Source organism: Dipodomys spectabilis, unplaced genomic scaffold (assembly GCF_019054845.1).
Source record: "Dipodomys spectabilis isolate Male_0828 unplaced genomic scaffold, ASM1905484v1 ptg000176l, whole genome shotgun sequence".
Lineage (NCBI taxonomy): Eukaryota > Metazoa > Chordata > Mammalia > Rodentia > Heteromyidae > Dipodomys > Dipodomys spectabilis.
In genome coordinates, this window is record NW_024870853.1 from 2655959 (window position 1) to 2673486 (window position 17528).

The following is a 17528-nucleotide window of genomic DNA, read 5'->3' on the forward strand; positions in this document are numbered from 1 at the left end:
GTATCATAGGCTTGCCTTTAGTGCACTATCCTTCTGTCTATACCTCTTTATTTCTGGAATTTCAGATGTGTGCTACTATACAGGGCTGCAAATATGAGTATTTTTACTTCCTTCTATTGTCATCCTAATGACAAAAAGAAGCACAGATAGGATGATTGGAATCTAGGCTGGCACAAGCATAAAGCAAAATCCTAACTTGAAAACAATCAGTACAAGAAGAGACTGGTAGAGTATCTCAAATGGTAGAGGATCTACTTAACAGTTAAATAGCCCAAGTACTAAACACCAATACTTCTCCCTTCCAAAAAATGTTTAAGAAAATTTTTAAAATTTTACTTTCACTTGTTTTTTCCTCTGATGATATCCTTTTGTTTATGGAGACATTTTTTGCAGATGTAATTTTCAGAATTTCTGAGAATTTTTTAAAACTTTTTAAAGAGTTGATCTATTGGAAAATAGTTTCTTAATTTTTATGTGCTACTGTATTCTTTTAAAAATAATCTAAATTTTATGTCACTGTCTATGTTATCCATATTAGCTCACAGTTTGCTGACCTTTTTGTTGAAAAACTAAAATATATATACTTTCACACAGTTTTATTTTCAACATTCATGTCATCTTATCATTAACATCTGTTCATTTTCCTATGTAAGTTGAGATTTTCAAAAGTCTTCATACTCTGAGTAAATACTGACCAGAATTTTTTTCTTTTTCTGATCCTAGGGCTTGAACTCGAGGCCTGGGCACTGTCCTTCAGCTTTTGTGCTCAAGGCTAGCACTCTACCACTTGAGCCACATCTCCACTTCTAGCTTTTTTTTGTGGTTCAGTGGAGATAAGGGTCTCATGGATTCCCTCCCCTAGCAGGTTTCGAACCCTGATCCTCAGATCTCAGCTTCCTGAGTAGCTAGTATTACAAGTATGAGCCACCGGAGCCTGGCTTCCCAGGCATATTTAGTATTTTGCTTTTAGGTTGAGAGTCTTGTTTAAATTTTATTGGAATGTTGTTTTTTTTTTTTTGTTTTTGGTCGGTCGTAGGGCTTGAACTCTGGGCCTGGGCGCTGTCCCTCAGCTCTGCAGCTCAAGGCGAGCGCTCTACCACTTGAGCTACAGTCCCACTTCCAGTTTCCTGAGCAGTTTATTGGAGATAAGAGTCTCACGGTCTTTCCTGCCCAGGCTGGCTTTGAACCGCGATCCTCAGATCTCAGCCTCCTGAGTAGCTAGGATTACAGGCGTGAGCCACCAGCGCCCGGCTTGGGAATGTTGTTTTTTAATCTCAGAAGGCAATCAACCTAGTCAAAATCAGATTCAGGCCATGTTTTTCAACTTGTTTTCCATGGGATATGGTTTAGTGTTGGTTCAGTTTGGCAGTGCTCTTGAGATTTCGCCTGTATGTGCAACATTGACTAATACCTAGCAATGGTTTATCCATTAGTTCAGTTATCAAAAGCCTTTGATATGCAAATTAGGATTAACTCTATGGTTGCTCACATTGTGGCATGATTCCAGGACTTAATAATCAACTTTATGATGTTACTTTTATGAGCTACTTTTTATTTGATCTTCGTAGCTCCTATCCCCTTTCAGGTTCTCTTCAATCTGTTGGTCAGTTCCCATCCATATTTAGAGTTGCACTGTAACTAGTGTCAAACAGTGGAAAGACAAAGCTAGAGGGAAAAGAGCAAGACGTAATTTTACCCAGTTTTAAAAATATTGTAGCACTGAAATAAGTCTTCCCTCCCTCAAAGGATGTGTGTCCAGTAGTTTTTTCTTGCTTCTTCCAGACTCTTCTTTGTCTTTAACTTTTGGCAATTATAACATGTTTCATCTGGATTTTTAAAATTTGAATGTCTATTTCCTTATCTAGATTTGGGAAGCTTTCAGCCAATTTTTTTTTTCAGGTTATGAGTGCAGTGCTTCTTTACCAATGTCATTCCTTCCATCATTCTCTCCCAATTTATTCCTCCCCCATCCCATAGTTCAGTTTTTATATAATATACATAGAACATATTGACTGAATTTGCTCACCTGTACTCCCTCCATTTGCATAACCCTCTTAGGCTCCCCCCAAAACATGTTTTCACTTCCTGGTATTCATTTTGATAATCAGTTCTTTAGTTTTTCAGAGGAGTTACACCTTTTGACTCTTCCCCTAAATATCCTATCCTATCCTATATACTATCCTTTAATCAGTTTGTTTGTGTGTGTATGCATAGAGCCCTGTATATGTTATTATGCATGCTTGTATTTTAGACCTAGCTTCCACATATGACAAAAAACATGTGCCACTTGTCTCTTTGTGCCCAACTTCAGTTAACATAATTTTTTCTATATCCATTCATTTTCCTGAAAATGACATATTATTATTTCAGAGAGATGGGTAAAATTCCATTGTATAACATGTACCATGTTTTCTTGGTACACTCATCTGCTGTAGAGCATCTGGGCTGTTTCCACAACTTGCCTATTGTGAAAAGTACAGCTGTGAACATGGATATGCAAGTGTCAGGGCCAGGGCTTTATTATGACAGCAGCTTTGGGAGGCATGCATTGATACCAGCTAAGAGGAGATGCAGAATGACATATGAGATTCAGGTTGCTGTTACAGCTGGAGTCCATCTTACCAAAGGCTGCCAAAGGTCCTCTGCTGTGAAGGTTGCAGTGTTCCTCAGTGACAAAGGCTTTCCTCCCATTTTGGAACTCACAGCGGAGGGCATGCCTTTAGTTACTGAGCTGACCTGGTTTGTAGGGCAGGATAACGCAAATAAAATGAAATTCTTTCTTACACATTTTTCTATACAGTTATCCTCACTGGGTAACCTCAGTGGTTTTCCGGACTGTTGAACTCTCTTGGTGCCTTTTCTAGTCTATTGGTAGTTGTTAAATCATTGCTTTAAAGGAGAAATGAGGGCTGAGATCCCCTAGTCATCCATCTTGCTTTCAACTTCCATGTTTTTGCATGTTACTGTCACTTCTGAGCGGTTCTTTCCTTTCTGGTACAGTAAACTATTCTAGACCCATTTTGTCCTTTCCCTTTACAGTCTATGAGATTAACTCTTTCCCCCAGGAAACATCACTCCTTTAATGGAATGGAATTCATTGTTCATTTGTAGAATCCAAAGTCTAGGCACAAGGTATATGCTTACTGTATTTAGGGTGTCACTGCTCTCAGGCCTGCCCTCTCAGTGGGAAGAGCATATACATGTTTATACACTCACACATTTTCATTGCATTTAAAAAATATTTGTTATCCATCAGTCTGTCTAATATACTGAAAATGATTGTCATATTGTGACGCTGGAGATTGAACTCATAGTGTTACATGTGCTAAACATTATGCTTTATCATTGAGCTACCCCTATGGCTCTGGTACTGCAAATTATGATATCTGCTATTTCAGTTCAGCAATAAAATGTTCATTATTGTTTTCTCTCTTCCCAAAACGTTTTGAAAGCTCTTGTTTCATGACAAAAACCTGCCTTCAATTAGTCTTAATATATTTGTTTATATAATTATTGCTGGATATTAGCAGTCTCTCATTTCCTTTGCCACCCTTTGTACTTTAAGGATGTCTCTTTCCTACTCATTTTTTTTCCTTTTTTTTTGTGCCACAACTTAGGCTTTAGCTTAGGGCCTGGGCACTGTCCCTTAGCAGTTTTGCACAAGGTTGGCACTCAACCATTTGAACCCAAGCTTCATTTCTAATTTTTTTTTTTTGGTGGTTAGCTGTAGATAAGAGTATTGTGGACTTTACCAAGCTGGCTTTGAACCACAATCCTCATATCTCAGCCTCCTGACTAGTTAGGATTACAGGTATGAGTTACCAGCACTCAGCAGTTCTTTTTTTTTTTTTAAATAAGTGTGTATTAATTGTACAATGGGATTTCACTGTAATATTTTCATATGTGCATATAATGTATTTTGATCAAGTTTATCCATTCTATTTTCTTATCCCCTTTTAAAGAATTTTTTAAAATCAGGTTTTATTGATCTAGTTTCATATATGCATATAAAATAGTTCAGTCATAGTCATTTCCTTCACTATCTCTTTTTTATTTCTTCCCTCCCACTGGCTTCCTCCAAAACAGTCCCCATATGACACTTATCATTTATTTTTTAGACCTAAATTCAACATCTGCATGCTTATATTCTGACTTTTACCCTTGGGAGCTTACTTTCTTCAACTTACTCTCACTTCCCAATATTGTCTCTACCTGCTTGTTCCCTATGTGGATGAGTAATAGTTTCTTCCCTTCTTTTTTTATTTTGTGCCAGTTCTGAGGCTTGAACTCAGGGCTTGGGCTCTATCTCTAAGCTTTTGCACTCTACTAATTGAGCTGCTGCTCCATTTTTCACTTTTTGATAGTTAATTGGAAATGAAAACCTTCCTGCCTGGGCAGATCTCTTCAAATCTCAGCCTCTTTAGTATCTAAGATTACAGGAATAAGCTACTGGTATCTGGCAAGCAATATTTCTTTTCTTTTAATTCTAATTTTTAAATATTTATCCTAAAGGTGATGTACAGAAGGGTTACAGTTCCATAAGTCAGGTATTGACTACATTTCTTTTTGAAATGCACTCAAATGTACTCTTTTTGAAAGATCACCTCTTCCCTTGTTTTCTCCTAGTGTTTTCCCTCCCAACCCCCTTCTCCCACATTGTATAGTTCATTTTCAACATAGTGTCTAGTAAATATCACTGCTGAATGAGTTCACCCTTTGTCCCACCATTTCTGTGCTTCCCTTCCCCTTCTCCAAATCAGATAAACTTACATGAAAGACAAAGGTACAGAAATCAAAGATGATGACAAAAGGGGGAAAACAGGAAAAAAAAACACAAAAAGCAAAATGAAAAACCTCTTGTTTCCTTTTCTTGGAGTTCATTTTGATAAGCATCATTTTATATGATCATATGCACATAGCTTTTGAGCCTTTGTGATCCTCTCCTAAGAATATCCTCTTTTGGTCTCACTGTGTGAATGTTTAGCATCCTGTTTATACAAGAATGATTACATGGAGTTTTATCAGAGACAGAAAACACAATTCTCAGAATCTCTTTACTCCTGGAAAATTAGAGAATTGTGAAAACAAATTTCTAAAATTCAAGTGGCTTACTGATACATTTAGAGAGAGTACACAAAATTGTTTAAAGATTATGGATTGCTTGCTATCTAAATATCTAATATAATCCTTTATAGATAATTTTATGAAGTTGTGAATAATCAAAAACTAAACTCTAAAGCAAGTTAAATGTAGCTTCCATTTGCAAGTGTTCAAGTGCTTTATTTTTTGCCAAAGAAGTTTATGACTATAATACAATTTGATCAATGTCACCTTTTTCGGTATTCTCACCCATCTCTCCCAACCCTCCCTTCCCCTGCTTCCCTTAATTTTGTAGGAATATATTGAATTCTTGACTGCATTCTCCTGTCTTTCTATTCATTTGTTTACCCCTCTTCCCTTGACCCCACCGTACCCCTTTCAAGTACTCATTTCCTGGTATTTATTTTGTTGAACTTTTCCCTTTCTAAGGAATTACATTTTTGGGCTGGGAAGGTGGCTCAGTGGTAGAGTGCTTGCCTTGCATGCCTGAGGCCCTGGGTTCGATTCCTCAGCACCACATAAGCAAAAAAAAAAAAAAAGAAAGGAATTACATTTTTGAGTTCTTGAATCTTCCATATTTCAATTAGTACATTTGTGTACACTTGCATACCACCCATATACTTACTTATATTATTACTAGCTAATTCTAGCTTCCACATATAAGGGAAAACATGCATTATTTATCTCCCTGGGCCTGACTTAGTTCACTCCACATATTGTTTCTAGGTTTTTCCATTTTCTTTTACAAATGATACAATATCATTCTAATGGATAAGTAAAAATTTATTGTTTTCTTGAAGCAGAATCTCTCTGTGTAGTCCAGTGTGGACTCAGAACTTTGTTTCTCTCCTAAGTGCTGAGTTTAGAAATGCTGGGTTTGCAAGTGTGCATTATCATACCTAGCAGTTAACTTCCATTTCAAGTAAACACATCTATAGACACTTCTAGACGGTTGACAGAAGTATTTTGAAGTCAAACAATGAAATGATTAGAAATAATGGTTCAGTGTTCAGCTTCTGCAGGTACATGGTAAAAAATTACATAGGTTAATTGGGACATAGTGATGCTTTGTTGGATAGTACTTTCTTGTTTAATGAGAGACAGAAAATTCTATTTTAAGCATTTGTTTAAAGACCTTTTGGGACTGGGGATATGGCTCTAGTAGTGAAGTGCTTGCCTAATAGGTCCCTGAGTTCAAAACAAAAAAATAAATCAATTTCTTTACTTTGTTATTTAAGACTGAAAATCATTTGTGGCTTGCATACAGTATTGAAGTAGGAGCTGCTCTAGTGTGACAAAATATGACATGTGAAGTGTCACAATTTCAGAGAAGTGAATGCACTGAAAATCAGTGCCATGATAGGTAAAAATAAGACTATGACAACATGATTTCAAAGGTCCCTTTAAGACAATAACTTCTAGTCTTCAATTTAGAGAAGCTCTGGGTCGTTTTCAAGGTGTTATATGTGTCTACATGTATATTCTTTTTTACTTCTTTCGCTGTAAAATTTAGGATCTTAGAATTCCATTTTGATTGTTTGGAGGGAGGTGTTTTGGCTTGCCTTAATGTTTCACCATTAATCTTTCATTTCTTCTAGAGTTTATCTTCAGTAATGAGTTTTACTTCATTGTAAAACTTTTATTGACACAAAGAAAATGGTCAATTTATTTCTGAAATTCTTCTTTGAAATCATGTTGTTTTAGAGTTTTATTTTAAAGATCAGTGCACTGACTTTCAAGCTTTAGCTAGATTTAGTGGTTGCTCTTTAGGAGCACAAAGCTTTTGTTTGATGGTATGATGTTAGATATTCTTGATCTCTTGTGTTTCCAAGTTCATTTAGAGTTTACTAGTCTAGTTAAAAAAGCAGCAACTGGACTGGGGTATCTTTATGATAGTGAATCTTTATATCATGAAAGTGATATATTCTAATGTATGTAAACTTTCTTTTTGCTATGCTAGGGACTGAACCCAAGGCTTTACTCAAGTGCTCTATTCCTATGCCCCAGGACTTATATAAAGTTTTTTCATGTCTTCAATATAGTTTTGTGATTTTTATAAAGATTTTTCACATTTAGCCGGGCCCTGGTTCAAAGGCAGCCCAGGCTGGAAAGTTTGTGAGACTCTTATCACCAGTTGACCATCAAAAAACTGGAAGTAGAGCTGTAGCTCAAGTGGTAAAGAGCTAGCCTTGAGCAAGAACTGCTCAGAGACAGCACCCAGGTTCTGAGTTCAAGCCCCATGACTGACAAATAAAAGATTTTAAAGATTTAATTGCTGTTGTCAGTAATAAATATTAAACATTATGTTTTTCAACAATCACTGCTATATAAGAATTGTGTGTGTGTGTGTGTGTGTGTGTGTGTGTGTGTGTGTGTGTGTACTCGTGTGTGCATGCATGCATGTGCTCATGCTCACTTATGCTGGGGCTTGAACTCAAGGCTTCTTTCTCTTGGCTTATTGGCTCATGACTAGCACTCTACCTCTTTTTTTTGTTGTTGTTGTCGATCATGGGGCTTGAACTCTGGGCCTGGGCACTGTCCCTCAGCTCTTCAGCACTTCTGGTTTTCTAGTGGTTTATTGGAGATAAGAGTCTCATGGACTTTCCTGCCCGGGCTGGCTTTGCACCGCGATCCTCAGAGCTCAGCCTCCTGAGTAGCTAGGATTACAGGTGTGAGCCACCAGAGCCTGGCTAAGCACTCTATCTCTCCCAATTCCAGACTTTTGCTGGTTAATTGAAGATAAGAGTCCCTGCCAAGTGCCAGTGACTCATACTTAAAATCCTAGCTACTCAGGAGGCTGAGATATAAAGATCATGGTTCAAAGCTAGCCTGGGCAGCAAAGTACAAGAGACCCTCATCTCCAATTAACCAGCAAAAAGCTGAAGTAGAGCTGTTTGTTGCAAAAAGCAAAAACCAAAAAGCTCAGTGACTGCTCCCAGGGAATGGGAGCTCAAGACCAACACCAAAAAAACAAAATACAAAAAAAAAAAAACAAAACAAAAAACAAAACCTCTCAGATTTGTCTGCCTGAGCTGCCTCCAAACTGCGATTCTCAGATCTCAAAATCCTAAATAACTAGGATTATGAGTGTGAGTCACTGATGCCCCATTAGTTGCTTTAAAATGTTTGTTTACTATCCAGCAAGTTTTTCAAGCTCTTTCATTAGTTTTATTAACTCTGTCTATAGGGCCTTTTAAATTGTTTACATTTATATGTTTTTACTATCTTTTTGGTTCTGGCTCTTTTGCTACTTATTTCAGATGATAAATTACTAGAGGACAGAGACCTTTTAAAATATGCTTTGTAAAATAAGTGGATATTAAATTGTGTATCCAACAATACAAAAAAGAGACTCTTGAATGATGTTGGAAGGAAAGAAAACAATCTTGTGCAATGTTAGAGGTGGTAAATGAAGTGTAGAGAGAATAAAAGGCTGAATTAGAGTACCCAGGATGATATGTAGCAGGAATAATTATGTCTATATCACTAGTAAGCCAGTAAGAAAAAAACTTTACAGTTCAAATTGAGAGTTTCTATTTTATTTAGAAGATAGGTGATAGAACTGTGCTATTAGGACAATTATATTTTTAAATCTAAAGGTCAATGCAATTATTTAGAATGTGTATTTTTGATGGGCTTAAGGACTTGACAAGGGACCTAAAAATCTGGGGCAGAAAATTTCATAATGAGAAGAAATGATCAGATAAAGGTTGGAGAGGAGCTAATGGAGTGTTATTTGCTTAGAAGGAATTAATGAATTAAGTAATTCAACTCTCTTTTCCCCCTGATATCTTTTTTGTATCTCAAAATTAGATTAGGACTCATTGTTCAGTGACATAAAGGCAGAAGGTAATACTATATTGTTAATCAGGTGAAGAGAGAAAAATATTTGGAAAACTGAATCTATATTTTGTATCTTTGAACACATGAGAAATAATGAATGAACTATGTTAATTATTACTGAGATATCTTAGAATTAGAGAAAGATGAATAAGGGAGGAGTTGAAAGGCAAATGTTTTTAAAACTAGGCCAAATATCACTTAGTTATTTTTTCTCTATTATAATTGAGTAAAATATAAAAATACATAATCTTAGCCCTGATTTTTTGTTGTTGTTGGTCGTGGGGCTTGAACTCTGGGCTTGGGTGCTGTCCCTCATCTATTCAGCTCAAGGCAAGCACTCTACCATTTGAGCCACAGCACCACTTCCAGTTTTCTAGTGGTTTTATTGGAGATAAGAGTCTCACGAACTTTTCTGACCTGGCTGGCTTTGAACCGCCAGCCTCAGATCTCAGCCTCCTGAGTAGCTAGGATTACAGGCGTGAGCCACCAGCTCCCGGCCCTATAAATGTTTTAAAGATAAAATTAGAAAGAGAATAACTCAAATGTGAGGCTGAAGAAAAAAATAGGTTTGTTTCTTTGAATTTTTAAAACATAACTTACATAATAAGTTGTAGAAAATGATATTATTTAACTACTATCAGTAAAAGGCATATTCTGGACATGGTGTTATGTAACTGTAACCTGAGCACTTGAGAGGCAGAGGCAAGAGGATCAAGAGTTGAAGTGAGACCCTATCTCAAAAACCAGTAAACAAAACTATAGGCCTCATATTGACCTGAAAAGTTGGTGATTAAGCTCTTTTAACCAATAATAGCAACTGAGGTTTTTCTGTGTGTGTGTGTGTGTGTGTGTGTGTGTGTGTGTGTGTGCGTGCGTGCGTGTGTGTATGTGTGTGTGTGTGTGTGTGTGTGTGTGCGCGCGTATGCGCCAGTCCTGGGGCTTGAACTCTGGGCTTGGGCACCATCCCTGAGCTTTGTTGTTCAAGGCTAGTGCTATACCACTTGAACCATCACTCCACTTCTGGCTTTTTGGTGATTAATTGGAGTTGAGTCCCATGGACTTTCCTGCCCAGCTTGGCTTTGAACCTCAATCCTCAGATCCCAGTCTTTTGAGTAGCTAGAATTACAGGCATGAGCCACCAGCACCAGACACAATTAAGTTTATTTATTATTTACATAGTCTCATTTTGTCCTTGTAAAGTAGGAATAGGTTGGAGTTATCATTTCTGAGCCAGTGGCAGGAGGTTACTGGAGCTCTCATTTTGTATTACAGTGGATTTATAGATCTACCTTTTTTGGAATGTTTTTGTTACTGTGTTTTTGCTGACAAAATCAGGTGACTTTTGTTTTCCCTCTCTCCCTCCCTGTTACCCTCACTTCTTCCTTTCCCTCCCTTCTTCTGTTCCTTCTTTCCTTCCTTTTTGGATGTGCTAGAGATTGAATTCAGGGCCTTTCTTGTGCTAGGGAAGCACTCTACCATTGACTCATACCTGCTTCCAGTCCAGCATATTTCTTTAAACATATTTTTATGAATCTTCTTCATAGCTCCTTTGAAATGTTCCACAAGGTCAGGGATTTTGTCAATTTGTTCACTGACGTATCTCTAGTTCCTAGAATAATGCTCAGTAGACAGTAGATGCTTAGTCAGTAGTTACCCTGAATATATAAATGAGTGAGTCAGTGGTGCAGTATTGGTAGTAAAAACATTTTGGCCATTGTATTAAAAATGCTGCAGGTCTCCTGAAGGATCTTCTAATCTTTTAATAGCTTCATTATAAGTTTGCTATTATTTTGAATTCTTTTCTCCCCAGGAAGTAGAACTTAATATTAGTACACTTGAGGGTAAAGGGAGGGCAGAGACAAAGACTGAGGAAATTGAATAAAGGCTTAGTACACTTAAATGTTCTTCTAAAATTTTATTTTCCTTTGCCTGTGTGTAAGTTCTGTTGCAGGCCTCTCTGTAGCAACTAAATGTGAGTAAAATTATTCTAGTATAGTTACATAATTGAGGTGGCCATGTGTGAACCTCTGGGGTCTGGGGCATGTAATGAGTTAAACTGTTTTTTGTTGAAGTATCAAGAATACCAATGGATTCTTGCCAGGCATACATTAACAAGAGTATTCTTTGTTTTAGATTCAAATATACAGTAGGTCTGATGTGCTCATGAATGCATGTAGAATTTCTACTTTTTGAATATACTGTACTAAACTTTGGAAGAAAAACAGGTCTTTGCATGTTACTTATGAATAAACGGTTTCAGATCTTAGATTCTTAATTGAGGATCTGCTTCTATACTCTTGCTCAGGTTAAGACTTATAAAGGACTCCTTCCTTCATATGGATAGAGTCAAATTCTGGGTAGGTGATTTAAATACCAATGAGATCTTTAGATAAATTATTAGAATTAAGAAATCATTTTTATGTCATTTTTTTGTTGTTGTTGGTTGTGGGGCTTGAGCTCTAGGCTTGGGCGCTGTCCCTCAGCTCTTCAGCTCAAGGAAAGTGCTCTACCGCTTGAGCCACAGCACCACTTCTGGTTTTCTAGTGGTTTTATTGGAGATAAGAGTCTCATGGAGTTTCCTGCCCGGGCTGGCTTTGAACTGTGATCCTCAGATCTCAGCCTCCTGAGTAGCTAGGATTACAGGCGTGAGCCACCGGCGTCCGGCACTATGTCATTATTTTGAGAGGTGATATTCTATAGAACATGGCACCAATGCAGGAACTGGGATGCTGATTAACTCTTAAGAATATTCTCCTATAGGATAATTCACATACTTGTTGTTGCTTTCATCCCAATGGGAATTCATATAAAGGGGATGTTTGTTGCTACTACAGAGGGTCTATTAAAATAATTATTTCTAAATAAGCCCTATGCTTGGAAAATTCTTTGGATCTGCTTCAGAATTTGGAATTTTTTAATTTTGTCTTAATTTTTATTTATTTTATTTTTTTGGTGCTGATCCTAGGGCTTCAACTCAGGGCCTGGGCACCATTACTGAGCTTCTTTTGCTCAAGGCTAGTAGTGCTCTACCACTTGAGCCACAGCTCCACTTCCAGCTTTTTGTTAGGTTATTGGAGATGAGTCTCATGGCCTTTCCTGCCTAGGCTGGCTTTGAACTGTGATCCTCAGATTGGAGCCTCCTGAAGTAGCTAGGATTATAAGTGTGAGCCATTGATACCCATTCATTTGAATTTTTAAAAAAAGTCACACTTTTCTCCCTTCAATGGTAATTTTTTAGATCTTTGAGTAAACTTCCTACTTTAGTGTACCTGCATTCTGAAGCACTATAGTAGTGTATTATTTTGCTAGGTTATAATTGGGTTTCTTATTTGCATTACACAGGACCTTCCAAATTCTGTTCATAATATATTGTGATGTTTGCCATACATAGGGTCTCAACTTTAGTGTCCTGTAGTTCTTCTTTAATCAAATTGAGAAGCTTTGGTAAGGATGGCTGTTTTGATGTGCAGAAACATATTAGGTATGTTTTATTTTATTTTTTGTTTTTTGTTGATCGTGGGGCTTGAACTCTGGGCCTGAGTGCTATCCTTTAGCTCTTCAGCTCAAGGCTAGCGCTCTCCACTTGAGCTACAGCGCCACTTCTGGTTTTCTGGTGGTTTTTATTGGAGATAAGAGTTTCACGGACTTTCCTGCCCGGGCTGGCTTTGAACTGCGATCTTCAGATCTCAGTCTCCTGAGTGGCTATGATTATAGGAGTAAGCCACCAGCGCCCGGCTGGGTATGTTTTAAAGACTGAACAACTGTTGATATTTTTATCTCTAAGGAAATAATGACTCACACATATTTCTTTCTTTTTATTATAGATCGGCTATCTTCATGTGCTCTGTTATAAGTTTGGAGTTCAAACCCACAAGCAGAATAAATATAATGAGAGTACATTCTGGTTGAGGTAATGTAAACAAAAATGAATGTAAATTCAGGAATATTATCATAAAGATCAGTTAATCCTTACTATAGGGTACTTTGGCATAGTAAACATTTGCTGACTTCCAAAGCCAATATACCAAATTTATTTGCTAGTTTAATATATTTTGCCTATTATTATTGTTATTGTTAATATTGCTATTATTTTCTTGGTAGTGGGACTTGAGATCAGAGGCCTTATGCGCTCTGCTGCAGCTGGTAAACTACCACTTGAGCTATGCTCCTAATCCCAGATTTTTTGCTGGCTGATTGGAGATGGAGTCTATTGGACTTTTCTTTTAGGGCTGGCTTCAAACCATGGTCCTCTGAATCTAAGCCCCTGAGTAGCTTGAATTACAGGATGAACCACTGGTGCCTGGCTTTTTTTATTATTCTTTCATGCTGCTAGTTGATAGAAAAAATGTATTAACCTCTTAATATATCATAAAAGAATTACTTCTCTATTACTCTTTGTATCTTCATATGTGTGTGGAATGTTGTTTTGGTACTTATTGCTGTCTAATGACTCCAGAATATAAGGTGTCAGAAGGGGTAGGAAGGAGTAGGATCAGCTTGAATTATTAGCTTTTGGATGAATTTTGGTATTTTAGTATCAGTCAAGTAAGTATGTATTCATCACTTATTGTATGCTGAGTACTATATCAGAGTTTATTCTATTGTGCGGAATCTATAACCATTGAAATAAAATACCTAGGAATAAACCTAACCAAGGAGGAAGAAATTGAAGAAGACAGCAGAAGGTAGAAAGATCTCCCATGTTTATAGATTGGCAGAATTAGTGTTATAGAAATGGCCATACTGGCAAAGGCATTCTATAAATTGGTCAAACTCCTTATGTCATTTTTCACAGAGATAGAAAAAACAGTCCAATAATTCTATGGAAACACAAAGGGTCCCAAATAACCAAAGCAATTCTGGTCCTAAAAAGCAATGCTGGAATCATTAGAGTTCCAGACTTCAGACTTTACTACAGGGGCACAGAGCTTGAAACAGAGAAGACCAATCTACTAGAAGACTCAGAAATAAATCCTATCTGATATTTAACAAGAGTCGAAATGTATGCTGGGAAAAAGAAAATCTCTTCAAATGTTGTTAGGAAAACTGTACATCCATTCAGAAGACTGCAACTGGACCTCTGTTTGTCATCTTGTACTAATGTCAATTCAAAATGGAACAGAGATCTCACTGTAAGACCCCAAACCTTGAAACTACTGCAGGAAGGAATGAGGGATACATTAGAACTTACTGGCATATACAGGATCTTCTTGAGTAGATTTCCAGAGGCTGAGTAAATTGGAGAGAGAAGTGACAAGTGGGAATGCATCAGCTAGAAAGGTGCTACACAGCAAATAATATAGCTAAACAAACAAACAAACAAACATAAAAACCACACAAAAAAACCAGCTTATACGATGAGAGATATTTGCCAGCTATTTGTCTGACAAGGGCCTAACAGAACATACAAGGAGCTCAAAAAACTTAAACCCTTAAAGAATCAATAACCCAATTAATAAATGAGCCAAGGAGTTAAAAAGAGACCTTTCAGTAGTTAAGAATGACCAATACACACATGAAGAAATGTTCAGTGTCTCTGGCTATAAAGGAAATGCAAATCAAAACAACATTGAGATTCCATCTCACTCCAGTCAGAATTTCCGTCATCAAGAATGTGAATAACAATATGCTGGTGAGGTTGTGGGGATAAGGGGAACAGTTTTTACAGTAGGGATCAAGTTTCATTCTTATGGATACACAATTCTCCAAATATTATTTATTGGAAATATTATCCTTCAATACATGTTTTTATCATCTTGTTTTGAAAATTTAATGTCTGTAGATGCTTGGATTTACTTCCAGGTACTTTATTCTGTTCTATGTGACTGGCAATGTCTCTGCAGAGATCTTTCTCAGTGTGGGGAAATTTTGGTCTGTTCTATGTTTGTTTTTATGCCTATAATATGCTGTTTTGGCACTACAGCTTGTGTTATATTTTAAAGTTAGTATAGTGCCTCTTTGTTCTTTTTGCCTTAAGATTGCTTTGGCTATGGAGATTTTCTTATAGCTCCATATGACAGATTACATTAGACATGTAGATCATTTGAGTAGTATTGTAATAGTGATTCTTATTCCATAGGTTTCTGAGTTTTTCATCAATACATTGCAGTTTCCTTTATAGAGATCTTTTACCTTTTTGGTTAAATTTATTCCTAGGTGGTGGTGGTGGTGGTGGTGTGTGTGTGTGTGTGTTGTGTGTGTGTCTGTGTGTGTGCCTGTGTCTGTCCTGGAGCTTGAACTGAGGGCTTGAACACTGAACCTGAGCTCTATTTTGCTCAAGGTTAATTGGAGATAAGAATCTTGTGGACTTTCCTGCCCCAGCTGGCTTTGAAATGTAATCTTCAGATCCCAACTTCTTGAATAGTTAGGATTACAGGTGTAAAAAACCAGTTTCTGGCTCACATACAGAATAAAAAATATATAATTTTATTGTTATTATGAAAGTATTGTGCAAAGGGATTACCATTTTAGAAGTGAGGTAATGAGTACATTTCTTTTTTAGACAATGTCACCCCTTCCTTCGCTTTCCTCCACTGCACACTGATTTTAATAAATAAAATTTAATGACTTTACTTGATTTACATTAGATATTTATACATTCTTGAAGAGGAGAGTCCTTTGCTTTGCAGGGTAATAACAGTGATAATATTTTTCAGCCCTTTGTGTGGGAGCTCAATGCTTTCTTTTCCAGAGCATGGTTTCTTAGGCTTTCTTTCACAGTTACAAGTTTACATTGTTTTATATTTTAAAACAAAAATCATTTTTGCTGGGTATTTTTGGATGAGAGTCAGTGACTGGATGAGAAGTATGACAGAGGAGAACTAAGTTTTAAAATTCTTTTTCAACACCATTTTTTGAGGGGGTGCACTGCTGGGATTTGAACTTATCCTGTGCTTGCTGGACAACTGCTTGAGCACTTGAGTCACACTGGAAACCCTTATAACATATTTTTTTAAGTTTTAATTTTTTATTGTTACTATAAAATGATATACAGAGCGAGCACATAATTCAGGTAAAGAGTACCTTCCTTTTCTGGACAATGTCACCCCTTCCCTGGCTCTCTCCCAGTTTTTCTCTCCTGTCCCAACATAATTTTTAATTCTTTGAATACTAATGTGAAACCTGTCTCAGTAGCTAACTTGAGTTAGTCCTTGTTGGTCACAAGTAATTATTTAGAATGCAGTATCCCCGTTTGTATAAAGCCTTTTGAATGCCTCATAAAAATCAAAAGAACAAATTTCGTTTTTATTTTTGTCAGTCATGGGGCCTGAACTCAGCCTAGGTGCTGTCCCTCAGCTCTTCACCTCAAGGCTAGTGCTCTACCACTTGAGCCACTGCGCCACTTCCGGCCTTTTCTATTTATGTGATACTGAGGAATTGAACCCAGGGCCTCATGCATGCAAGGCAAGCACTCTACCACTGAGCCACCTTCTCAGCTCCAAAGAGCAAATTTCATAGTTCTTAGGTTTAATGAACCTGGATTTTGCAATTTGTATGATATATTTAAAAGTGCTATTATTTACCATATGTACAGTAAGCATGGGATAGTTTTATTATTTCTCAGTTTTCAGTATTGTTATATATGGATATCACTAAAGATCTTATAATAAGAAATAAAATATAAATGTTAATGGTTCATTATTAATGGTTGTATTAATGGTCGATTAAAATGAGCCCAATGAAAATTGGTATAAGTTTCAGGTACTATTTAATATTAAGGTTTTTTTATTTTCCTTCTGAGTTAGCCTCAGATCTTGAGGATTTGATATTACTGTATATAACTATGCGCTATAATCTAGAGAAAAATCTCAGAGTGGAAGAACATCTTATCTAGTTAATTGTGAATTTTTCCTCCTTTTTTTTGGTGTGTGTTTGTGTGGGGGTGTGGGAACTAGGCTTGAACTCAGGGCCTGCGTGCTGTACCTTAGCTTTTTTTCTCAAGGCTGATGATGCTCTACCACTTGAGCCATAGCTCCAATTTTAAGTTCATTACTATATACCACAAAGTTTTTGCCTGAAAAACAAGCACACTATTACTTGTGGCACAAACTTGTAGTGAGGAAAACATAAGTGGCATAACAGTAATTTGAAAAGTTAAAGGTATTATACTATGACATGTTACTACGATAAATTACTAATTCTAAAACTGAGCATGTACAAAACTATTTTTAATGTAAAATGGAATGTATTAGCACCATCTGGTGGAAATATAAGGAATTGAGTACTAGCAATTTCTAATTTAATGCAGTTAATGATTTAGGGCTGGGAGACATATTACAGATCATCTAGTTCCAGAATTTAGAAACCATTTCTGTGATTCTTTTGAATTCTACTAGGATAGCACCAATATCTTCTTAAAGAGGAAGAGAAAATTTTTACATAATCTCTGAGATTATTTAATTCTAAATGCAGAAATTAAGCTTTAAATAATTTTTTTGCTTAATATTTTCTTGTAAGATTTTGAAAAAAAATTTATGTTTAGAAAAGGCTTGAATAAGACAGATTTAGATCAATTTCAACTCTGCAGATAAAGAAATGGAAATATAGTGAGAGTAAGAGATTTAAGAGAACATAGCTGAGGCATT

General features: G+C 36.6%; 1 protein-coding gene across 1 annotated transcript in view; it reads left to right on the top strand.

The window, feature by feature from the left end:
• Positions 1-17528, top strand: part of Tex11 (testis expressed 11) — a 225849-nt gene that overhangs the window by 57908 nt on the left and 150413 nt on the right. The window contains exon 10 of the mRNA XM_042694880.1: positions 12768-12853. Within this exon, the coding sequence (XP_042550814.1) occupies positions 12768-12853 (86 nt within the window). The remainder of the gene's footprint in view (positions 1-12767; positions 12854-17528) is intronic.